The sequence below is a fragment of the Culicoides brevitarsis genome, chromosome 2, assembly GCF_036172545.1.
Source record: "Culicoides brevitarsis isolate CSIRO-B50_1 chromosome 2, AGI_CSIRO_Cbre_v1, whole genome shotgun sequence".
NCBI lineage: Eukaryota > Metazoa > Arthropoda > Insecta > Diptera > Ceratopogonidae > Culicoides > Culicoides brevitarsis.
This window is the reverse complement of record NC_087086.1, coordinates 10,727,292-10,751,364: the sequence shown is the minus strand read 5'-3', so window position 1 is coordinate 10,751,364 and position 24,073 is coordinate 10,727,292. Positions and strand designations below refer to the sequence as shown.

The 24,073-nt window shown below is 32.4% G+C and overlaps 4 protein-coding genes across 5 annotated transcripts; 2 read left to right on the top strand and 2 right to left on the bottom strand.

Annotated features, from left to right (window-relative positions):
- The first annotated feature begins 5,363 nt into the window (after nucleotides 1-5,363).
- LOC134831617 (uncharacterized) lies at nucleotides 5,364-6,361 on the top strand. Its single transcript, XM_063845404.1, has 3 exons — nucleotides 5,364-5,549; nucleotides 5,651-6,049; nucleotides 6,114-6,361. Exons 1-3 carry the CDS (start codon nucleotides 5,459-5,461, stop codon nucleotides 6,272-6,274), a joined length of 651 nt encoding a protein of 216 aa, XP_063701474.1. The 5' UTR covers nucleotides 5,364-5,458; the 3' UTR covers nucleotides 6,275-6,361.
- Nucleotides 6,362-7,040: 679 nt separating this feature from the next.
- Nucleotides 7,041-10,064, bottom strand: LOC134829251 (uncharacterized). 2 transcript variants are annotated; one of them, XM_063842256.1, is made up of 3 exons: nucleotides 9,851-10,064; nucleotides 8,313-9,783; nucleotides 7,041-8,255 (listed from the first exon to the last, which is right to left on the bottom strand). In XM_063842256.1, exons 2-3 carry the CDS (start codon nucleotides 8,418-8,420, stop codon nucleotides 7,104-7,106), a joined length of 1,260 nt encoding a protein of 419 aa, XP_063698326.1. In that variant the 5' UTR covers nucleotides 8,421-9,783; nucleotides 9,851-10,064; the 3' UTR covers nucleotides 7,041-7,103. The 2 variants fall into 2 exon arrangements, with proteins under 2 accessions (XP_063698326.1, XP_063698325.1); XM_063842255.1 differs by lacking the exon at nucleotides 7,041-8,255 and having other exon boundaries at nucleotides 8,560-9,783.
- A 672-nt stretch (nucleotides 10,065-10,736) lies between these two features.
- On the bottom strand, nucleotides 10,737-13,850 carry LOC134829250 (apoptosis-inducing factor 1, mitochondrial). Its single transcript, XM_063842254.1, has 6 exons — nucleotides 13,683-13,850; nucleotides 13,528-13,586; nucleotides 12,208-13,278; nucleotides 11,471-11,708; nucleotides 11,246-11,408; nucleotides 10,737-11,190 (listed from the first exon to the last, which is right to left on the bottom strand). The coding sequence occupies exons 1-6, from the start codon at nucleotides 13,765-13,767 to the stop codon at nucleotides 10,905-10,907; spliced, it is 1,902 nt and encodes a 633-aa protein (XP_063698324.1). The 5' UTR covers nucleotides 13,768-13,850; the 3' UTR covers nucleotides 10,737-10,904.
- A 105-nt stretch (nucleotides 13,851-13,955) lies between these two features.
- Nucleotides 13,956-15,699, top strand: LOC134831103 (leucine carboxyl methyltransferase 1). Its single transcript, XM_063844751.1, has 4 exons — nucleotides 13,956-14,255; nucleotides 14,370-14,553; nucleotides 14,615-15,170; nucleotides 15,223-15,699. Exons 1-4 carry the CDS (start codon nucleotides 14,040-14,042, stop codon nucleotides 15,266-15,268), a joined length of 1,002 nt encoding a protein of 333 aa, XP_063700821.1. The 5' UTR covers nucleotides 13,956-14,039; the 3' UTR covers nucleotides 15,269-15,699.
- Nucleotides 15,700-24,073: the final 8,374 nt, after the last annotated feature.

Here is a 24,073-nt window from a genome sequence, read left to right as displayed (position 1 = left end):
AAGAAGTACCCAAATGCAAGTTATTGAAGTTACGATGTGAATGAATGGAGAATGGTGTGGGAAGAATGAGAAACTCACTCAACGTTCGTCGTTGTTACTCAACTTGACTTAAGGTTACTTTTGGTATTTCTTCGAAATTTGTTGCATTTAATTGAAAGATATTGTAAAATTTATTTCTTTTGTTTATTTTTTTTTCCTTTCAGGGTTTAATTGACATACTTTTTCTATCACATGACGACAGGTGTTAATCGACATGCCGAATTTGCCGGGTCACCACTCCCTTTTATAGAATATATAAAGTTCATCGTAACGACAGACCACGACAACTAGCAACAGTGTTTCACGTGAGTGACCAGTCAGTTGGAACTTGAAAGGCGTTTTGATGGAAAATTGGTCTTCAAAAGTTAAATGTCTGTCTGAGGAAGTTGCTGAACATTTTTCGTAAATATTTAAGTATTTCAACAATTTGACTTGAAAATAATTTAACTTTGAAAAAAATTATTTTCAGTTTTTGCACATAACTTTGATTCTTCAACTCCTTGATAAAAGCAAGAAAATAAAATAAAAATGGTAAAAAAGGGGCCATGCTTGTTATCATGAGGTCTTAAGACTACTCATTTCCCACCCAAATTGAACAACTACCGGAATACCGTCGACCTACCATCTGTCGCAACTCTTTTAAAGGTGTTTCGAAAAGCAGACTTTGTGAAACTTGGATGTCCGGCGAATATCCTATTATACAATTTTCTGACATGTGCCATTATCGCATTAGAAAGCTTAGCGACAAGTAAGATTGTTCCGGTCCTATTAAGAAGTCTTTTTTGCAAAAAAAAAATATGCAAGCACATTCTCTTCATTGATATACTCAATAATAACTCAAACTATATGGCCCGATATGGCCTTTTTTGATCTGACAAATCGAATAAAAACCGAAATAAAGAACAAAATTTTTAGTTCCTTAAAGGACGATCGAGGTACTTTGATAAAGCATTTAGTTTTTTTCACAGTTGTTTATAAAAAAAATATTATTTAAAAATAGTTCTTTAATAATTTTTTAAAATTAATGAATTAGGAAAAAATTAAAATACAAAAAGTGTGACCAATAGAAATCTTAACAAAGTCGACAGGAGAAAAAATTTTAAATTCAGAGTCAAAGTAAAAGCAAAATGCGCGCAAGTTATTTACACGCACTTTCATTCACTAAAAACTTATCGTTTTTTATCGTTGTTATTTTTGAATTAAAAATTCGTTGGGTATTTCTTCTACTTAAATAAATATACTTTATTCTTCTCTTACTTCAAGTTATGAGCTCCTTACATAAATTTCATATGTCCCTTTTCAATCATGTTACCTCTAACGGGAGTTCTGCTTCTCTCCTCTGGTTCCGAACTAACAGAGGTTTCCGTTTCAGACTCCTCATCTTCGTCATCGTCATCTTCCATCCCGCCATAATGTCGATCCTTTTCCATCATTTGGTTTCGTCCTCCACTTCCCGGGTGTCGCGACATTTCACTTGAATTAATGGAAGTTGTACTTTGAGTCAACATTGGTTTCTTTCCCGTCTTAAAAATGGAAGACAATGCACTCATCGATCTCGATCGAAAACGTGTCTGTCTCGCAAGAGTATTTCCTCCTGGAATTTGTTTCTGAAAGCTTTCCTTCAACTTTTTCAAATCCAGTGCCTCATCGACATCCAAGACACTTTTCGTGCTGTACGTCAAAGGATCGATCGATGACGTATTCGCCTTCAACAAAATCAACAACAAATTATGCAGAATACTTTTAAAGTCCTGAACCTTTCGTTGCTCAAAAGTCTCAAAGGTGTCGCAAAGTTCATTTAGAATCCTTTTTTGATCAACACTCGACTTGATGAGCTTCGAATCTACCGTTGCCATTTCCATTCCGGTTCTACGTTGAACGCGTGGTACAATTGGCTCTTTGTTACATTCCTTCAAGCTTTCCTTTATTTTCTTACAAATGTTGCCATATTGAGCGAATTCCGATTCGACATGTACGACCAAACGTTGGGCCTCGAGATTTTTGTTATCGGCGAGAATCGTGAAGGTATTGGAGACCGCATGAAGTGCTGTTACCAAAGAAAGGTCAAGGACTTCCGTTTCTGCCAAATCCTTGCTTATTCGAGACACTTCATCGTATTTGTCGCGTATTTCAGCTTCGAGATGGGCAATTTCTGCAAAAGCTGTTCGAAGTTGCGAGGAAAATTTTTCGATATTTTTTACGCGTTCGGAAATTAATTTAATTTGACTTTCGATTTGAGACTCTGATCCTTGTCGCAACATTTTGTTTGTTATGTAAACATTACTGTTGTTTTATTTTTATTTATTTTCGTTAAATTGTTGCTATGACTACCGTTATTTTTGGAGTTAGGGTTATAGTTTAAAATTAAAAAAAAACGTTGGGATTTTTTTTTTAATTTTAATTATTTTAAGTTTTAATTCAAAAATTAAAAACAAATTTAAGAATAAAAATCTTCATTTATAGGTCAGATTAGGTTTAAAAGTGACTTCACCGCGGATCGGGGACCTATTTGGATCAAAAATATTGTTTTTCATTTCAAATTTCTTTAAAATCTCACTCAATACTGTTTTTATATTCATTTCTATTAATTTTTCTAAAAATGATAATTTTCTACCATACGCCGAAAACTCGAAAGGAGCCTTTTCTCGTTTTAAAATAAACTCATCAGGAGTTTCATAGTATTTCGGATCACGATTTATCGCAGCAACAGGAACAAATATGGTCGTTCCCTGTGGTAATGGTCTTCCAGAAGTGCCGGGAAGGACAAACGGGACACGTGTTTTACGTTCAATGTGTGACAAAGGAGGATGAAGTCTAAGGGTTTCTGTAAAAAAAAAAAAATATTTTAGAATTTTTTTTCAAAATTGAGAAATTTTTTAAAGTCTGTCGAAAAGATTTTCTTAACAGATTTCTTAGTTTTTTATTATTTTTTTTTTCGAGAAAACTTAAAAAAGTGATGTTCGAAAAAATTAAGAAAAATTGAAAAATTTGCAAAAAAGGTCGAAATTTCCCAATTGCCAAAAATTCATAAAATTACCTCTAACAAATTTATCTAAAACTTCAATTTTGTTCAAATCTTCATAACTTCCATTTCCAGTCCTCAATAAATTTTGTATCTGCCGTTGTTCAAAAGGATGACGCTCAAGTTCAACTATACATGCAATTAACGACGACGTAATTTGATCCAAAACTGCCTTTGTAATGTCCTTTAAAACTACTGTCATCTCCTTAACGGACAGATTTTTGTTTTCTTCTAAAAAAAATAATTATTTTTTATTTTTCAGATATAAAATCATAAAAAATTAACTTTCTTACCTTTTTGTTCCACAGTCAATTTCCATCGACCATCTTGAAGTTTATTTCCATTTCTCAGTTGCAGCAAAATTTGCAACAAATCCATTCTCTCGACACGATTTTTCTCTCTGTGACTCGTGACAAGCTTCACAAACGACTCAAAATACTCTTGAACTTGATGTTCGTCGCTTATGAACCAGAAATCACTTAATTTCGAATATTCCGCCAATTTTTTCTGCTCATGAATTTTCATCAATTTCCTTGTCATCTTGTAAAAAGTAGCGTCATTGTTAAAAATTGAATGCATTTCTGACCCGAAAATTATATTTCCCACAAAATCGACACTGTATCGCGAAATGACGTCTTTGGCAAAAATTTTGTTGTTTAAATTTCCGTTAATTTCAGTGTCGAGCCAAGTTATGAGATTCGAGACCGTTTTTTGCAAAGTTTTGTGCATTCCTTCGAGAGTTTTTGGCGTACAAAATGACGAAAGTTGTCGCAAAACTGCACGTAATTTCAAATTTTGCGACGATTCGAGTGGAATTTCAAACAATTCATCGTCATCGAAATCGAAAAATTCGGGATCTCGCACTATTAACACTGGATTTGCACAGAAATACGTTCCAATGAATGGATGAGGAATATTTTCGTAAAATATTTTGAGTTGTTCCTTCAGATTTCTCTTTCGAAAAAGCACTTTTCCGTAATTCCCGAAAATGTTGCATGGTACTACTTGAGGCACTTGGTAGCGTTTCGTCCAAAAAGTGTGACAATAAAAACGAACGTAAGCGATGTACAGTCCAGCAATGACGAAAAGTCCGGTGAAAAAGCTGATAATTAATGGAATTAAAAAATCGAGAGACATTTTGGTGCGTTTCGAAAGAAATTCAATCGCAAACTGAGTTTTACTCGGAGAATTTTATTAAAACATCGCTAATTGGCATTCGAGACACGAACTTTAGTGTTTACTGTTAAATAATGACAACAATATTGAAGAGTATAAAAGAAGAAATGACTACAAGAATTGACAAAGATACCAGTTTTTGTTAGATGGATATTTGGATGCACAAATATTTATTTGCATTTATTTTTGGTTACACCTTTTTATGGTAAATAATAAATGTGTGATAAAGCCGGTAAAATATTGAAAAAAATAAACAATAACAAATTTTGTAAAGAGAAAAATTTTTTATTTATTAAATTAATTGTTTTTTTGTTTATTTAATAAAATTAATTTTTTAATTATTTGATTATAATTTATTTTTTCAATTAAATTTTTATTTTTTTTTTCATTTATATTTTAATTCTTATTCTTTTTCTTATTTTTTTATTTTTATTTTTATTTTTATTTTTATTTTTATTTTTATTTTTTTTTTTATTTTTATTTTCATTTTCATTTTCATTTTCATTTTTATTTTTATTTTTATTTATTTTATTTTATTTTATTTATTTTTTTATTTTTGTTTTTATTTTTATTTTTATTTTTATTTTTATTTTTATTTTTATTTTTATTTTTATTTTTATTTTTATTTTTATTTTTATATTTTATTTTATTTTATTTATTTATTTTATTTTATTCGACAGAATAGAATTAAAAAAAATGTTAGAATAGAATTAAAAAATTGAACAAACTTTAATTAGATCTCTAAAGATTTGTTTTTAAGCATTTTAAATAAAATAAATTGGATTAAATTTTTAATTAAATTTATAACAAAATTGTCGATTTTAACGATATTTCATCAAAAATCCTTAAAATATTATTTGAATTTTTAACCAATGAGAATGAAGACATTCAACCAATCAGACGGTATCCCAGTGAATAATTCCTTTAGCATTTTTAACCCTCAGTACTTCATTTTGTTTATCGTTTTATACTTATTTTTATTAATTTTCTGACAATTTTTTGACTATTTCCGTCATTTTCTATGTAAAAATTAAAAGTTTTCCTTCTAAATTTTTAAAACAAAAAAATCAAAAAACATATTTTTTTTTTAATTTTCAAAATTTATTTGGATATTGTGAAACTAAGGGTTAACGAGTAATATAAACAACGAACAAAAAAGTCGTCAAACATCTCCTTTCTTCTAATTTTTAACGCATTTCATTAGTTAAACAATCAAAAATAATGGAAATCGATCCTCGCGTCGTTTTGTCCTACCTCAACCAGTTGGGATACCGAAACATCACGGCGCTACAATTGAAAGAATTTATGAAAGGTCAGTTCTTGTTTTTTGGAATGTTTGACGAACACCATGGCAATGTTTTTAGTTCAAGGTTTTGATTCAATAATCTAATTTCCATATTTTTCGTGTTCCAGATCTGCACAAATTGATCAAATATGAAGCGCAAATAGCCAAATGTGAAAGGCCAAATCGGAATTTTGTCCAGGAATGTGTCCACTCTTTGACTGCCGGAGCGAAAAAAGATGCAAACGTTCAAATTCCGGAATATCCGAGTGACTCTTCGAAAGAAAATCAACAAAAAGTAACAAAAAATGCGGAAAAACCAATCGAGAAAAAAAGCTCGCCCAAGAGAGTTTCAAGAGGAGTGAGCACCGATCACATCAAAGTCAAGGAAATTGATGAGAATAAAAAATCTCAACCAACTCCTGAACCTCCTCCAATCAACAAAGAAAACATTTCAAGACCGTGTTCGAGAACTTCGTCAAAGGCAACTTACGATGTCAAAACTGATAACGAAGAACGGTGTAAAATGTGTAAGTATTTTTGAAATATTTTGGGTAAAATTCAAGAAAAATTTAAAAAAAAATATTTTTTTAGGGATTCGCACAACGAGACCGAAGCCAATGAATCACAAAAATGATCCCGTGGAGTTGTATCATAAATATGCCAGAGAATGGGAAAGACATAAGCAACATATTCCGGGCGAAAATGATCATTCGGAGTTACGGTGGCGAATAAGGACGAAACTTTTAAGTTAAAAATGTTAAATTAAATTTTTGAATAATTGGATTTAATTTCATTTGAATGTTAATTGAGTTTTAATAGCTCAAAATAAAAGTTGAAATACCTAGTTAATTAAAATTATTTGATAGACTCAAAATTATTTATTTGAAAATTGACAAGATATGAATGGAAATCATCTTCAGAATGACTTTTTATTCAATTTTAGGCTTGAAATCGATCAAAAATTGACTTGCTGAAAAAAACTCGATTTTAAGTGAGCATAAGATAAAATCGAGTTAAATTTTATTTGATCGAAAATTGACCAAATATGAATGGAAATCATCTTTAGAATGACTTTTAATTCAATTTTAGGCTTGAAATCGATCAAAAATTGACTTGCTGAAAAAAACTCGATTTTAAGTGAGCATGAGATAAAATCGAGTTAAATTTTATTTGATCGAAAATTGACCAAATATGAATGGAAATCATCTTCAGAATGACTTTTAATTCAATTTTAGGCTTGAAATCGATCAAAAATTGATTTGCTGAGAAAAACTCGATTTTAAGTGAGCATAAGATAAAATCGAGTTAAATTTTATTTGATCGAAAATTGACCGAAATCATCTTCAGAATGACTTTTAATTCAATTTTAGGCTTGAAATCGATCAAAAATTTACTTGTTGAGAAAAACTCAATTTTAAGTGAGCATAAGATAAAATCGAGTTAAATTTTATTTGATCGAAAATTGACCAAATATGAATGGAAATCTTCTTCAGAAATCGATCATCAAAGATGCTTCTTATCACGTAAGTTTCAATCGAAATTCCTTTATTTTCTCAAAAAATATTCTTTAAGGCAACATTTTTATAAATCATTCATCCAACTGGCATCTGGAATGTAAAGCAAGTTACATTTAACGGTCTGTGGAACATTAAAAGCCCAAATTTCATCCATAAATGACTTCATATCATCAACGTTTTTAGCAACAATCGAACGAATTGCATCCCGACAGATCTCCAATAACGATTGAACTTGTCCGTAATCTTGAACAATTTCCTCTTCCTCATCTGTATCATTCCAATCTTCGTCTTCTATATCACTCCACTCGTCATCATCTTGGTCATTTTCTTCTGCTTCACTCTGATCAGCATCTTCCGGGTCTTCCTTATCCAGAAAACTTATTTTTTGTACAAATGGAAGTGTAATCTCGGCAATTTCATAAAATATTTTCAAATTCGACGGACAACAATCCAAAAAATACAAGATTAAAGTATACACCTCACTTTGCCAATCACCCTCTTGCAAATAATAGAGGAATTGGAAGCACAATTTTTTGGTCAGCGGATCGTTCAAGGTCACTGTCAAGTCTCCGAAATGATTGGTATTGTAAGTATTGACAACATAAGAGTAAAAATCCTTCTTAATAAGTTCTTTGAACGTCTCAACAGCTAATTCCATACTTTCTTTCGTGTTTTTCCGAAGCAATTTCACAAAAGTCTCGAAAATTCGTTTTACATGTCGAGCAACATAAAATTTCATTTTGGAAATGGAATCGGTGTGTACGAAACTCATGATTCTGAAAAGATAAATGTCATCGTGAAGCAAGACAGAAATGAAGCGGGAGCCATCAACAGCTTTTTCGAGGCGTTTCATGAGCGGAAAGAGACTGTTGTGCTCCTCCTTGTAATAAATGTTGAAAAATTTCTTCAGCAACTGTTTTTGTCTGAGACAAGAGCTCAAAATTAGATAGAAAATATCCATAATTCGGTACATGAGGGGGCGATGTTGCGGAAACGTGTAATATAAAATCGCCTGTAAAATAAACCATTTTTCATCGGGATCCACGTGCAACGACAGGATTTGTTCAAAAAATTCCATTTTATTGAGGCTGCTATCGTTAAAAATTTGTTTGCTGTAGAAATCCAAGACAGTTGAAACTATTTCGAGTTTTCCTGAAGCTATTGCTGGTTCTATTATTTCCATAAAAATGTTTTCTTCATTCGATTTTAATAATTTCTAAAAGTAAAATTTAATTTAAATAATTAAAAAATTAATTAGAAAAAAAAATCTAACCTGAAGAGCAATTACATTTCCGAATTTTATGACTTCCTTAACACTTTGAATTACCGCATCTCTCGAGTTTTGATTAACTTCGTCCAAATTTTCCTCGTTTGCTTCCATATTTAACGATTTTTTTGATTATTTTGTCCGATTTTTGCTAAAATTCTTAATTTTTATTTGAGATTTCATAACAAAAACTCTTTTGCCTCCAAATTTGACTCTCAACTGATAAGAAACAACGGAACTTAGGACATTCCAAGTATCAAAAACGTTTCATGTTACATCAAAATTTCTTTATTTTCTCAAAAAATATTTATTAAAGTCAAAATTCGAATAAATCATTCATCCAACTGGCATCTGGAATGTAAAGCAAGCTACATTTGACGGAGCTTGGTATGTTCAATGACCAAATATTATCGAAAAAAGTCTTCATATCTGCAACGTTTTTAGCAATTTTAGAACGAATTGTATCCCGACAGAGCTCTTGCAAGGATCGAATTTGACATTCATCGTTTTCAAGTTTAATTTTCTTGCTTGAAATTGATTCTTCATCGTCAAATGGATTAAATTCGTCTTCTTCGTCTTGATCATCTTCACTTTTTTCCTCTTCCGAATCATTATTTTCCAACAAATTTTCCACAGGACTCGGTTTTTGCACAAAAGGACGTATAATTTCGAAAACATGGCGATAAAATTTCGTTTCAGGGTAACATTCTCTTAACCAAAATTTGATCAATTTGTAAACGTCATCTTGCCATTCTACCTCCATCAAATAATAGATGAATTGGAAACATAATTTTTTGGTCAACGGATCCTCCATTATTCGAGGTAATTTTCCCAAATCGTACATAGAATTTAAAACGTAATATTTGTAAAAATCTTTGAAAAGAAGTTCTTTAAATGCCATTACCGCCAATTCCATACTTTCTTTTGTGTTTTTTTGAATTAACTTCATAAAAGTCTCAAAAATTCGTTTTATATGTCGAGTAATGTAAGAGATCATTTTAACCACAGTACGCAAAGGTAAGCCATCTGCAATTTTTGACAGATCAAGGTCCTCATGGAGCAAAATTGTAATAAAATGAGATCCATCAACAGTTTCTTCGAGGCTTTTCATGAATGGAAAGAGACTGTTTCGCTCTTCCTGGTAATAAATGTCGAAGAATTTTGTCAGCAATTCTTTTTGATTCAAACAGCAACACAAAATCACGTAGAAAATATACGTAATTGGGTACATGGAAGCGCTATCCGGATGTACTGCGAGTGTGTAACGTAAAATAATTTGTATTATTTCCCATTTTTTATCCGGATTCACTTCCAATGACAGAGTATGTTCGAAAAATTGGATTCTATTGAATCTTTCACGAAGAATTTGTTGTTCGTAGAAACCAAAGACAGTGTCAATTATTACGAGATTTTCGGATTTTATTGCGAGTTCTGTTACTTTCGTCATAAATTCGTCCTCAGGACTTTCCAATAATTTCTAAAAATTAAAGTTTTATTGAAATCGGTGAGAATAATTTTAAAAAAAATTATTAAAAAATGCTAACCTCGACTGCTTTAGCGTCTCCAGATTGTATGGTTTCGTTTATGGATTGTAATCTTTCATTTTCAAATCGTTGGTTCAGTCTCCCGAAAATCCGATCTAAGAGTGATGAATCCATCATTTATCGATTTTTTATCAGTTTTTTTCTGAATTTCTTAATTTTTCTACGCGATTTCACAATAAAAACACTTTTTGCCTCCAAAATTTCACATTTGACTGACAAATGATAAGGGAATAAGGACATTACAATTTTTCAATTTTTTTCCAATTTCATTTAGGCTGCTCCAAATTTATTTCGAACTTTTTGTTAAAAACTCTGTTTTTCAAAATGGGGGAAGCCAAAAAAAAAAATTTGAAATACTTTTTCATGCAAAATGACAAATATTCAATGAATTTTTGTCCGTTTACCAATAATTTTTTTTTAACGTATCTTTATTGAGAATTCCTTATTTAAAATGAATTTCAGAGCAATTACTAAAACCTTGAAAAATAATTTTTTACAAAAAAAAAAAAAAAAAAAAATTAAAAAAATTTTGAAAACATCAGTTCCCTAATTTTTGAAAAAAATTTTTAGAAAAAAAAATTCTTGATGAAATATCATGTTCAATACAAAAAGGTTAAAAAATTTAAATATTCATTTGAAAGTTTCTTGTAAAATCATAAAAATATGCCAAAAAATGGTCAATTTTTATGAAATTTTTAACTTTTTTTTTATTTTGCCCCATTGGATTTTCGGCTTTTGAAATGGGGCATGGGACAAAAAGTTCAAAAAAAATTTGGAGCGGCCTTAAAAAATCAAAAATTACGATTTAACTACATTGTTTCTTTATTAACTTCTAAAATCTATTACAAATTTTTAATTATCAACAAAAAAAATGTTAAATGTGTACAAATTATTAATTTTATTCATTTTATTAGAGTACATCGTCTGCAAATAATTTTTTTTTTCTCAAGCTGCTTCAACAAATAAAAAAATCTCGAATTATTACATAAGCGCATGTTAATTTTGGGGTAAATATAAACATAAAAAATGGGTTTCCATGAAATAAATGCTAAATTTATTGCGTTCCTTGATCCTGAATATCATACAAATCGAAGAGTTTTGCCACTTCGTTCAAGTCGTCGTATTTCGTGTCTTGTGCGAGAATTTTTCGTGCGATGCTGATGCGATTAAATACGTTCCACAGTAAAATACCAACGACACGATCATTTTCATTCAAGTAGAAAATTACTCCTTTACCGAAATCGTCTTTTTCCGCGGGTTTTTCTTGCGTCGTTGATTTAGCGGGAGTTGCTTCAGGTTTTTTGTCCGTTGTTGGTTTATCCGATTGTTCCGTCGTTGCTCTAAAATGTGAAATTTTTGATGAAATTTTTAAAAATAATTAAAAATTGAGCTTACTGTAATTTATCTTCCATATTTGCAGCTGCTGGAGTATCAGAAGGGCTTTCTCTGGCAAAAACGCCTGTCGTTGGTAACGAAGCGTCGCAAATGCCAATTGCTTCGTAGCCGACTTTTGGTCCCAAATCTGACCAGAACATGCTTTGGTGCGTGAATGGTTTGTCTAAAATATCAAAAAATTAATTAAAACATCAAAAAATTTAATAAAAAGTTTAAAATTCTTACGCAATCCAACCATATTCTCTCCCGCAAGTCTTCCCGATACAACGGCATGATCGTGATGTTCAACCCTTCGTCGTCCCAACTTCATATCGTAGAAGCATGAAGCGTCTCCCGCGACAAAAACGTCATGACGGGCTTCCAATTCAGCATTTACCACGAATCCGCCTTGAGTTTTATCGACTTCGAGTCCTGAGGACTTTGCCAAGTCTGTATTAGGCTCCGAACCGACAGCAACAATTGCCTAAAAATAAAAATTTAGAGAAAAAAATAAATTTTAGAAATAATATTTGAAAAAAATCCAAATTTTAGAAAACAAAATTTGAAAAAAAAAATTTTTAAGAAAAAAAAATTAAAAATTTGAAAAAAAATCAAAAAGCGTGAAGAAATACCTTAGACAAAAGTTAGAAAAATTGAAAAAAAAATAAAAAAAAAAAAATAAAAATTTAAGAAAAAAAATTAAAATTTTATAAAAAAAAATAAAATTTTAAAAAAAAAAAAAAAATTAAAGAAAAAAAATTTGAAAAAAATCAAATTTTAGAAAATTAGAAAAAAATATGAAGAAATTCAAATTTTATAAAATTAAAAAAAAATATGAGAAAAATCAAATTAAACAAAAAAAAAAATTAAAAAAATTAAAATTTTAGAAATATTTGAAAAAAAAAAATAAAATTTATAGAACAAAAAATCGAAAAAAAATTTAAATTTTAGATCAAAAAATAAAAAAATAATAATTTTCTTACATGATCCACGATTAGCGTTCGTCCATTATTCAATTCAATTTTTAATTTCTTGTCCTGAACCTCAACTGACTTGATCTCCGTGCTCGCAAGTACATCAACTCCTTCTTCTTTCACGCGTTCCGTTGTCCATTGACTTAGATATTCGGGCAGGACTTTTCCCATATTTCCTTTTTCCGTAAAAACTTGATGCACATTCAATTTTTTGCTTTTTCCGTAATGAGAGAGCGCAACAGACAATTCGCTTCCGAGAAATCCGCCTCCAATAACGGCAATACTGCTCGATTTGTCGACAATTTTCTGCAAATTCTTGAAATCCGAGACACTTTTGTAATAACTGAGCTTTTGTTTGACCGCCGGTGATGCTTTTTCGAAAACTTCCAAGTTACGAGGACGAGCTCCTGTCGCAATCAGTACTTTTCCATACCGAATCTCCGTGCCGTCATCCAAAATCGCTTTGTGCGCCGGAATATCTAATTTAACAACTTGATATCCGCGACAAACGGCAACTCCGCCATTTTCCTGTGTCATCAATGCCTTTGGATCGACATAAAAGTCATCGGGTTCGTAGAATAAACTGCGTTCGGCGCCATTCCATTGCTTAAAACGTAATTTTTCGCTGACGGCGGGATCATTATTGAACCACATCTCCTTCGAGAGAGGCGGGCGCATGTATGGCATGGCAGCTTCGTTCGAAATTACGAGCACTTTTGCCTTTGGCTCGTTCGATTTGATTGCACGGAATGCCGTGAAGCTCGCAGTGCCGCCGCCAATGAGGAGATACGGAACTTCCTTCGGAATGTCGTCGGGAGAGGCAGGCACGCGTTTCACTGCTGGAATATCAGTCTTGGCGCCGGACACGGGAGTCGTTGTCGATGTCGAATCATCTCCATTGAGGTAATAAGCGAGCCCTATACCTCCAATACCGGCAACTAAAGCAGCTAACAAGTACTTTGATTTATTGTCGTCGTGCCCTGAGGGCGGTTGTGATGATAATTCACGTACGGGATGACATGAGGTAGTTGTTGTATGGGACTTTAAAACTTCCTTATTGTAGTTTGTTCCGTCAAAAGGCTAAAAAACATGAAAAAAATCATTAAATTTTAATTTTTTACAGAAAAATTCAAAAACCTTATCCGGAACACAAATTTTTTCATCAAGATTTGGATTGGAATTTTTGTTTAAAGTCATATTGGGTGCTTGAAAGTGCAAATTAGGACTTGATTTTGCCGATTTTGGGTCATTACACACGGGAGATTTTTTGCAAGACACACCGATGTCATCTCTCTGCTCGAGCACACTTTGATTCAGGTCAGTGCTTACCTTTTTTCGTTTGCTGCAGTCTGTGCTACTCACGAGAAAGGTTCGTTTTGTCACGGTTCCTGCAAGAAAGCCGGGCGAAAAAATTTCAAATGATTACTTGATTACAAAACAAATGTCAACATTGCTAATGAGCGAGGCTGAAAAAAATTTCTCACCCGAAATCCGCAAATTTGGCGCATTTAAGATGCCGATTAGACCGGATTTTGACAGATTTTGGCTGCATTTCGCTAGTCGCAACATAATTTACGGGTTTTATTGGCAATTTTGACTTAAATCACGCGAAAATTCGTAGAAAATGCAGAGGAAAACAGACTTGGTATGTTTTTTTTTCAATCAATGTTTCGTCATTTTCAGTCGTCTCGAATTTTTCCGCAGAAAACAACGTCAAACACGGAGTTTTTGCATCGCCGCAAGACAGTTAGACTGAAAAAAATCAAAACAATCAGTGCCCCTTGAGATAAAAAGGTCCCCGAATCACCTGCAAAATCCACAGAAATCCGCTTTGTTCAATTATGGAGCACTCTTCGTTCATGGGACAAGATGAGGGTGTCATGAACACGAATGACGACGCGTCAGAATGCAAAAAATCCGCCGTTTTCCGTGGCTACTATCGCGACGAGTACATCAGTTATTTCGTGAAAAATCCGGATCGGAAGGCGCCCGAAATCAACAGAGGCTATTATGCGCGCGTCAAAGGTGTCGAAATGTGCATCGAGCGTTTCCTGAAGGTGAGTAGTCCATGGTCGTCGCGTGTCGTGTGACATCACCTTGACCTCTTATTATCATCTCTCTTGCATGTTGTGTGTGATATGTGCGTTGAATTTTCCCTTTTTTTTCCGCAGAAAACTGGAGACAAGTGTCAATTTATTAACTTGGGATGCGGCTTCGACACACTTTTCTTCCGATTGAGGGATGCTGGACATGCCATACAGAATTTCGTAGAAGTAGATTTCCCATCGGTCACCTCACGAAAGTGCTATCAGATAAAACGGAACAAATCCTTGTTGGAAAAAATTCACAGTGAAGGTCTGAAAATGATTTTTTTTAATGATTTTTATGAAAATTTAATTTTTTTCGTAACTTTTAGATGACGAAGTTCGCTTATCGTCGACAGATTTGCATGCGGGCAACTACCACATTGTCGGCGTCGACTTGCGAAACATCGACGAGCTCGCCAACAAGTTGCAACAATCCGAAATTGACTTTGCTGTGCCAACAATTTTCCTCGCCGAATGCGTGCTCGTGTACATTGAACCACAAAATTCTTCCAACCTGCTCACGTGGATCGCCTCGAACTTCAAGTCTGCCGTTTTCGTCAACTACGAACAAGTTAACATGAACGATCGCTTCGGCGAAGTAATGTTGCAAAATTTACGGAGTCGCGGATGCAGTTTGGCGGGCGTCGAGGCATGTCTGACGCTCGATACGCAAGTTGCGCGCTTCCTCAGCTCAAATTGGACCGGCGCACGGGCCTGGGACATGGTAAAAGTCTACAATAGCATACCGGCGCAAGAACGACAGCGAATTGAGAAACTCGAGATGCTCGATGAGGGAGAATTGCTGGTGCAGCTCTTCCAGCATTACTGTATTGCCATCGCTTGGCTCGGCGAACTCTTTCAGGATGTCGATGAATGCTTCAAAATGTAAGAAATTCCCGAATTTTTAACGAAATTTAATATTTTTTTTAAATTTTAGCGTTGAACGAAGACTATCATCGATTAAATTAAATGCACCGAACTAAAAAAAAATGAAAAAATGTGCCAGCCAGCCAATTAATGATGAAAAAATAGTCATTTTATCAGTAAAAATATAAAAATATCGATAATCTTCAATTTTAAAAAGGTTGTTAAATGTACTTATAAAGCTTCGGTTTTCACTTTGTTCGCACATAACGAAGTCCTGTGCGAAAAACGTGCTTTTAAGATGATTTTTGTCAATTTTTTTCCTTTCGTTCCTAATATCTTCTAGTTAAACACATCATGAGTCGCTAAAAATGACAAAAAGAAAGCAAAAAAAAAAATATTTAATGTAAACTCTTGTGATTGAAAAAAAAAACAAAAAAAAATTAACTTATAAAAAAAAATACCAAATTGTAATTAAAATAAAAATAAATAAAAGTATTTTGATTGTAGTGTTAGATGGATTCAAATAGATGTAGCGAAAAGTGACAAGAAAGAGATTTAAAAAAAATGTACTTTTTCCTTCTGAAAATTGCAAAATATAAAAATATATTCTTGTAAGTGTTGAAAAAATGAAGTTTTATTTCAAATTTCGTGTAAATCGTTCATATGATCTTCATTTTTGAGGTAAAGTAAAAAGCATTTCTGCTTTAGAGGCAAAGGCAAAGACCAAATTCCCTCAATGATGTCTGGTGAGGTAATCAATTCCTGCAAATAAAAGAAAAATCTGTAAAAAATGAATGCAAATTTTGAAATTCACAAACTTTCATTAATTTTACATTTTCTGATTCTATGGCAGCTAGAATGGGATCCATTTTTGATTGAAAATATATTTTTCTGCAAGTTTCACGAGTTTTTGAGGATAATATTACAAGTAATACGTCTAAAATTCGAAATTTACAGGATTAAGCGGGAATAAGTTCTTTATTTACATTTTTGAAATGAAGATCAGGACGTTACAATTTTTAAAAATGTTTTCCGAGTCGTTTAATTTGTTCAAAAAATCTTTTTTTTTTGTAAATTTCAATATTTTTGGAAAATTTCATTAAATTTCACGACTTTGTAATATTTTTATATATATTTTTTTTAATTTTGTAAAATACGATCTTCTTACCAGGGCTGCAAAAACTTATGACTTAAACTTAAGCTTCAAAAACTTAAGTGACTTAATCTTAAACTTCTAAGCTTTTAAAAAAGTTTGACTTAAACTTAAACTTAAGTCAAAATGAATTTTACTTTTGACTTAAGCTTAAGTAAAAAGCTTATTAAGTAAAAACTTTAGACTTTTGCTCAAGTAAAAGCTTAAGTCAAAACATTTTAATTGACTTATCTTAGGCTTGAGCTTAATATTAAGTCAAAAGTCAAATAAGTTTTTATGTGTTCACTCATCCATTTTTCTTTTATTTTCCAAAAAAAAAAAACAAACATTATTTTTTCATAAATTTCTTGCTCTAAATTAAAGTCTAAAAGCTCAGAATATATAAAAATTCTGTCAAAGTGATACCATTTTATATATATTTTGATTTTTGGAACGCTCAAAAACTCCTATTTTTGACCTATTTTTAACTTTTTTAATTTCATAGTAAGACTCTCTTACCAAATTTTGAAAATTGAGTTAGATCACGGTTCTCCGTCTCAAATTGAAGGTTTTGTCTTTAGAAACAACTTTTGTTTTGGACTTTTTCTAAATTTTGCGTTTCCGGTGTACAGGAGCTTTTTAAAGATGTTAGCAAAAAAAATTGATCAAAAAAAATTTCAGCCAAAATCCTCTTATTATGAGGGCTCATGTACCCATTTTTGAAAATTGAGTTAGATCACGGTTCTCCGTCTCAAATTGAAGGTTTTGTCTTTAGAAACAACTTTTGTTTTGGACTTTTTCTAAATTTTGTTTTCGATGTACAGGAGCTTTTTAAAGATGTTAGCAAAAAAAATTTCAGCCAAAATCCTCTTATTATGAGGGCTCATGTACCCATTTTTGAAAATTGAGTTAGATCACGGTTCTCCGTCTCAAATTGAAGGTTTTGTCTTTAGAAACAACTTTTGTTTTGGACTTTTTCTAAATTTTGCGTTTCCGATGTACAGGAGCTTTTTAAAGATGTTAGCAAAAAAAATTTCAGCCAAAATCCTCTTATTATGAGGGCTCATGTACCCATTTTTGAAAATTGAGTTAGATCACGGTTCTCCGTCTCAAATTGAAGGTTTTGTCTTTAGAAACAACTTTTGTTTTGGACTTTTTCTAAATTTTGCGTTTCCGATGTACAGGAGCTTTTTAAAGATGTTAGCAAAAAAAATTTCAGCCAAAATCCTCTTATTATGAGGGCTCATGTACCCATTTTTGAAAATTGAGTTAGATCACGGTTCTCCGTCTCAAATTGAAGGTTTTGTCAAATTGAAGGTTTTGTCTTTAGAAACAACTTTTGTTTTGGACTTTTTCTAAATTTTGCGTTTCCGATGTACAGGAGCTTTTTAAAGATGTTAGCAAAAAAAATTTCAGCCAAAATCCTCTTATTATGAGGGCTCATGTACCCATTTTTGAAAATTGAGTTAGATCACGGTTCTCCGTCTCAAATTGAAGGTTTTGTCTTTAGAAACAACTTTTGTTTTGGACTTTTTCTAAATTTTGCGTTTCCGATGTACAGGAGCTTTTTAAAGATGTTAGCAAAAAAAATTTCAGCCAAAATCCTCTTATTATGAGGGCTCATGTACCCATTTTTGAAAATTGAGTTAGATCACGGTTCTCCGTCTCAAATTGAAGGTTTTGTCTTTAGAAACAACTTTTGTTTTGGACTTTTTCTAAATTTTGCGTTTCCGATGTACAGGAGCTTTTTAAAGATGTTAGCAAAAAAAATTTCAGCCAAAATCCTCTTATTATGAGGGCTCATGTACCCATTTTTGAAAATTGAGTTAGATCACGGTTCTCCGTCTCAAATTGAAGGTTTTGTCTTTAGAAACAACTTTTGTTTTGGACTTTTTCTAAATTTTGCGTTTCCGATGTACAGGAGCTTTTTAAAGATGTTAGCAAAAAAAATTGATCAAAAAAAATTTCAGCCAAAATCCTCTTATTATGAGGGCTCATGTACCCATTTTTGAAAATTGAGTTAGATCACGGTTCTCCGTCTCAAATTGAAGGTTTTGTCTTTAGAAACAACTTTTGTTTTGGACTTTTTCTAAATTTTGCGTTTCCGATGTACAGGAGCTTTTTAAAGATGTTAGCAAAAAAAATTTCAGCCAAAATCCTCTTATTATGAGGGCTCATGTACCCATTTTTGAAAATTGAGTTAGATCACGGTTCTCCGTCTCAAATTGAAGGTTTTGTCTTTAGAAACAACTTTTGTTTTGGACTTTTTCTAAATTTTGCGTTTCCGATGTACAGGAGCTTTTTAAAGATGTTAGCAAAAAAAATTTCAGCCAAAATCCTCTTATTATGAGGGCTCATGTACCCATTTTTGAAAATTGAGTTAGATCACGGTTCTCCGTCTCAAATTGAAGGTTTTGTCTTTAGAAACAACTTTTGTTTTGGACTTTTTCTAAATTTTGCGTTTCCGATGTACAGGAGCTTTTTAAAGATGTTAGCAAAAAAAATTTCAGCCAAAATCCTCTTATTATGAGGGCTCATGTACCCATTTTTGAAAATTGAGTTAGATCACGGTTCTCCGTCTCAAATTGAAGGTTTTGTCTTTAGAAACAACTTTTGTTTTGGACTTTTTCTAAATTTTGCGTTTCCGATGTACAGGAGCTTTTTAAAGATGTTAGCAAAAAAAATTTCAGCCAAAATCCTCTTATTATGAGGGCTCATGTACCCATTTTTGAAAATTGAGTTAGATCACGGTTCTCCGTCTCAAATTGAAGGTTTTGTCTTTAGAAACAACTTTTGTTTTGGACTTTTTCTAAATTTTGCGTTTCCGATGTACAGGAGCTTTTTAAAGATGTTAGCAAAAAAAATTTCAGCCAAAATCCTCTTATTATGAGGGCTCATGTACCCATTTTTGAAAATTGAGTTAGATCACGGTTCTCCGTCTCAAATTGAAGGTTTTGTCTTTAGAAACAACTTTTGTTTTGGACTTTTTCTAAATTTTGCGTTTCCGATGTACAGGAGCTTTTTAAAGATGTTAGCAAAAAAAATTTCAGCCAAAATCCTCTTATTATGAGGGCTCATGTACCCATTTTTGAAAATTGAGTTAGATCACGGTTCTCCGTCTCAAATTGAAGGTTTTGTCTTTAGAAACAACTTTTGTTTTGGACTTTTTCTAAATTTTGCGTTTCCGATGTACAGGAGCTTTTTAAAGATGTTAGCAAAAAAAATTTCAGCCAAAATCCTCTTATTATGAGGGCTCATGTACCCATTTTTGAAAATTGAGTTAGATCACGGTTCTCCGTCTCAAATTGAAGGTTTTGTCTTTAGAAACAACTTTTGTTTTGGACTTTTTCTAAATTTTGCGTTTCCGATGTACAGGAGCTTTTTAAAGATGTTAGCAAAAAAAATTTCAGCCAAAATCCTCTTATTATGAGGGCTCATGTACCCATTTTTGAAAATTGAGTTAGATCACCGTTCTCCGTCTCAAATTGAAGGTTTTGTCTTTAGAAACAACTTTTGTTTTGGACTTTTTCTAAATTTTGCGTTTCCGATGTACAGGAGCTTTTTAAAGATGTTAGCAAAAAAAATTTCAGCCAAAATCCTCTTATTATGAGGGCTCATGTACCCATTTTTGAAAATTGAGTTAGATCACGGTTCTCCGTCTCAAATTGAAGGTTTTGTCTTTAGAAACAACTTTTGTTTTGGACTTTTTCTAAATTTTGCGTTTCCGATGTACAGGAGCTTTTTAAAGATGTTAGCAAAAAAAATTTCAGCCAAAATCCTCTTATTATGAGGGCTCATGTACCCATTTTTGAAAATTGAGTTAGATCACGGTTCTCCGTCTCAAATTGAAGGTTTTGTCTTTAGAAACAACTTTTGTTTTGGACTTTTTCTAAATTTTGCGTTTCCGATGTACAGGAGCTTTTTAAAGATGTTAGCAAAAAAAATTTCAGCCAAAATCCTCTTATTATGAGGGCTCATGTACCCATTTTTGAAAATTGAGTTAGATCACGGTTCTCCGTCTCAAATTGAAGGTTTTGTCTTTAGAAACAACTTTTGTTTTGGACTTTTTCTAAATTTTGCGTTTCCGATGTACAGGAGCTTTTTAAAGATGTTAGCAAAAAAAATTTCAGCCAAAATCCTCTTATTATGAGGGCTCATGTACCCATTTTTGAAAATTGAGTTAGATCACCGTTCTCCGTCTCAAATTGAAGGTTTTGTCTTTAGAAACAACTTTTGTTTTGGACTTTTTCTAAATTTTGCGTTTCCGATGTACAGGAGCTTTTTAAAGATGTTAGCAAAAAAAATTTCAGCCAAAATCCTCTTATTATGAGGGCTCATGTACCCATTTTTGAAAATTGAGTTAGATCACGGTTCTCCGTCTCAAATTGAAGGTTTTGTCTTTAGAAACAACTTTTGTTTTGGACTTTTTCTAAATTTTGCGTTTCCGATGTACAGGAGCTTTTTAAAGATGTTAGCAAAAAAAATTTCAGCCAAAATCCTCTTATTATGAGGGCTCATGTACCCATTTTTGAAAATTGAGTTAGATCACGGTTCTCCGTCTCAAATTGAAGGTTTTGTCTTTAGAAACAACTTTTGTTTTGGACTTTTTCTAAATTTTGCGTTTCCGATGTACAGGAGCTTTTTAAAGATGTTAGCAAAAAAAATTTCAGCCAAAATCCTCTTATTATGAGGGCTCATGTACCCATTTTTGAAAATTGAGTTAGATCACCGTTCTCCGTCTCAAATTGAAGGTTTTGTCTTTAGAAACAACTTTTGTTTTGGACTTTTTCTAAATTTTGCGTTTCCGATGTACAGGAGCTTTTTAAAGATGTTAGCAAAAAAAATTTCAGCCAAAATCCTCTTATTATGAGGGCTCATGTACCCATTTTTGAAAATTGAGTTAGATCACGGTTCTCCGTCTCAAATTGAAGGTTTTGTCTTTAGAAACAACTTTTGTTTTGGACTTTTTCTAAATTTTGCGTTTCCGATGTACAGGAGCTTTTTAAAGATGTTAGCAAAAAAAATTTCAGCCAAAATCCTCTTATTATGAGGGCTCATGTACCCATTTTTGAAAATTGAGTTAGATCACGGTTCTCCGTCTCAAATTGAAGGTTTTGTCTTTAGAAACAACTTTTGTTTTGGACTTTTTCTAAATTTTGCGTTTCCGATGTACAGGAGCTTTTTAAAGATGTTAGCAAAAAAAATTTCAGCCAAAATCCTCTTATTATGAGGGCTCATGTACCCATTTTTGAAAATTGAGTTAGATCACGGTTCTCCGTCTCAAATTGAAGGTTTTGTCTTTAGAAACAACTTTTGTTTTGGACTTTTTCTAAATTTTGCGTTTCCGATGTACAGGAGCTTTTTAAAGATGTTAGCAAAAAAAATTTCAGCCAAAATCCTCTTATTATGAGGGCTCATGTACCCATTTTTGAAAATTGAGTTAGATCACGGTTCTCCGTCTCAAATTGAAGGTTTTGTCTTTAGAAACAACTTTTGTTTTGGACTTTTTCTAAATTTTGCGTTTCCGATGTACAGGAGCTTTTTAAAGATGTTAGCAAAAAAAATTTCAGCCAAAATCCTCTTATTATGAGGGCTCATGTACCCATTTTTGAAAATTGAGTTAGATCACGGTTCTCCGTCTCAAATTGAAGGTTTTGTCTTTAGAAACAACTTTTGTTTTGGACTTTTTCTAAATTTTGCGTTTCCGATGTACAGGAGCTTTTTAAAGATGTTAGCAAAAAAAATTTCAGCCAAAATCCTCTTATTATGAGGGCTCATGTACCCATTTTTGAAAATTGAGTTAGATCACCGTTCTCCGTCTCAAATTGAAGGTTTTGTCTTTAGAAACAACTTTTGTTTTGGACTTTTTCTAAATTTTGCGTTTCCGATGTACAGGAGCTTTTTAAAGATGTTAGCAAAAAAAATTGATCAAAAAAAATTTCAGCCAAAATCCTCTTATTATGAGGGCTCATGTACCCATTTTTGAAAATTGAGTTAGATCACGGTTCTCCGTCTCAAATTGAAGGTTTTGTCTTTAGAAACAACTTTTGTTTTGGACTTTTTCTAAATTTTGCGTTTCCGATGTACAGGAGCTTTTTAAAGATGTTAGCAAAAAAAATTTCAGCCAAAATCCTCTTATTATGAGGGCTCATGTACCCATTTTTGAAAATTGAGTTAGATCACGGTTCTCCGTCTCAAATTGAAGGTTTTGTCTTTAGAAACAACTTTTGTTTTGGACTTTTTCTAAATTTTGCGTTTCCGATGTACAGGAGCTTTTTAAAGATGTTAGCAAAAAAAATTTCAGCCAAAATCCTCTTATTATGAGGGCTCATGTACCCATTTTTGAAAATTGAGTTAGATCACGGTTCTCCGTCTCAAATTGAAGGTTTTGTCTTTAGAAACAACTTTTGTTTTGGACTTTTTCTAAATTTTGCGTTTCCGATGTACAGGAGCTTTTTAAAGATGTTAGCAAAAAAAATTTCAGCCAAAATCCTCTTATTATGAGGGCTCATGTACCCATTTTTGAAAATTGAGTTAGATCACCGTTCTCCGTCTCAAATTGAAGGTTTTGTCTTTAGAAACAACTTTTGTTTTGGACTTTTTCTAAATTTTGCGTTTCCGATGTACAGGAGCTTTTTAAAGATGTTAGCAAAAAAAATTTCAGCCAAAATCCTCTTATTATGAGGGCTCATGTACCCATTTTTGAAAATTGAGTTAGATCACCGTTCTCCGTCTCAAATTGAAGGTTTTGTCTTTAGAAACAACTTTTGTTTTGGACTTTTTCTAAATTTTGCGTTTCCGATGTACAGGAGCTTTTTAAAGATGTTAGCAAAAAAAATTTCAGCCAAAATCCTCTTATTATGAGGGCTCATGTACCCATTTTTGAAAATTGAGTTAGATCACGGTTCTCCGTCTCAAATTGAAGGTTTTGTCTTTAGAAACAACTTTTGTTTTGGACTTTTTCTAAATTTTGCGTTTCCGATGTACAGGAGCTTTTTAAAGATGTTAGCAAAAAAAATTTCAGCCAAAATCCTCTTATTATGAGGGCTCATGTACCCATTTTTGAAAATTGAGTTAGATCACCGTTCTCCGTCTCAAATTGAAGGTTTTGTCTTTAGAAACAACTTTTGTTTTGGACTTTTTCTAAATTTTGCGTTTCCGATGTACAGGAGCTTTTTAAAGATGTTAGCAAAAAAAATTTCAGCCAAAATCCTCTTATTATGAGGGCTCATGTACCCATTTTTGAAAATTGAGTTAGATCACCGTTCTCCGTCTCAAATTGAAGGTTTTGTCTTTAGAAACAACTTTTGTTTTGGACTTTTTCTAAATTTTGCGTTTCCGATGTACAGGAGCTTTTTAAAGATGTTAGCAAAAAAAAATTATCAAAAAAAATTTCAGCCAAAATCCTCTTATTATGAGGGCTCATGTACCCATTTTTGAAAATTGAGTTAGATCACGGTTCTCCGTCTCAAATTGAAGGTTTTGTCTTTAGAAACAACTTTTGTTTTGGACTTTTTCTAAATTTTGCGTTTCCGATGTACAGGAGCTTTTTAAAGATGTTAGCAAAAAAAATTTCAGCCAAAATCCTCTTATTATGAGGGCTCATGTACCCATTTTTGAAAATTGAGTTAGATCACCGTTCTCCGTCTCAAATTGAAGGTTTTGTCTTTAGAAACAACTTTTGTTTTGGACTTTTTCTAAATTTTGCGTTTCCGATGTACAGGAGCTTTTTAAAGATGTTAGCAAAAAAAATTTCAGCCAAAATCCTCTTATTATGAGGGCTCATGTA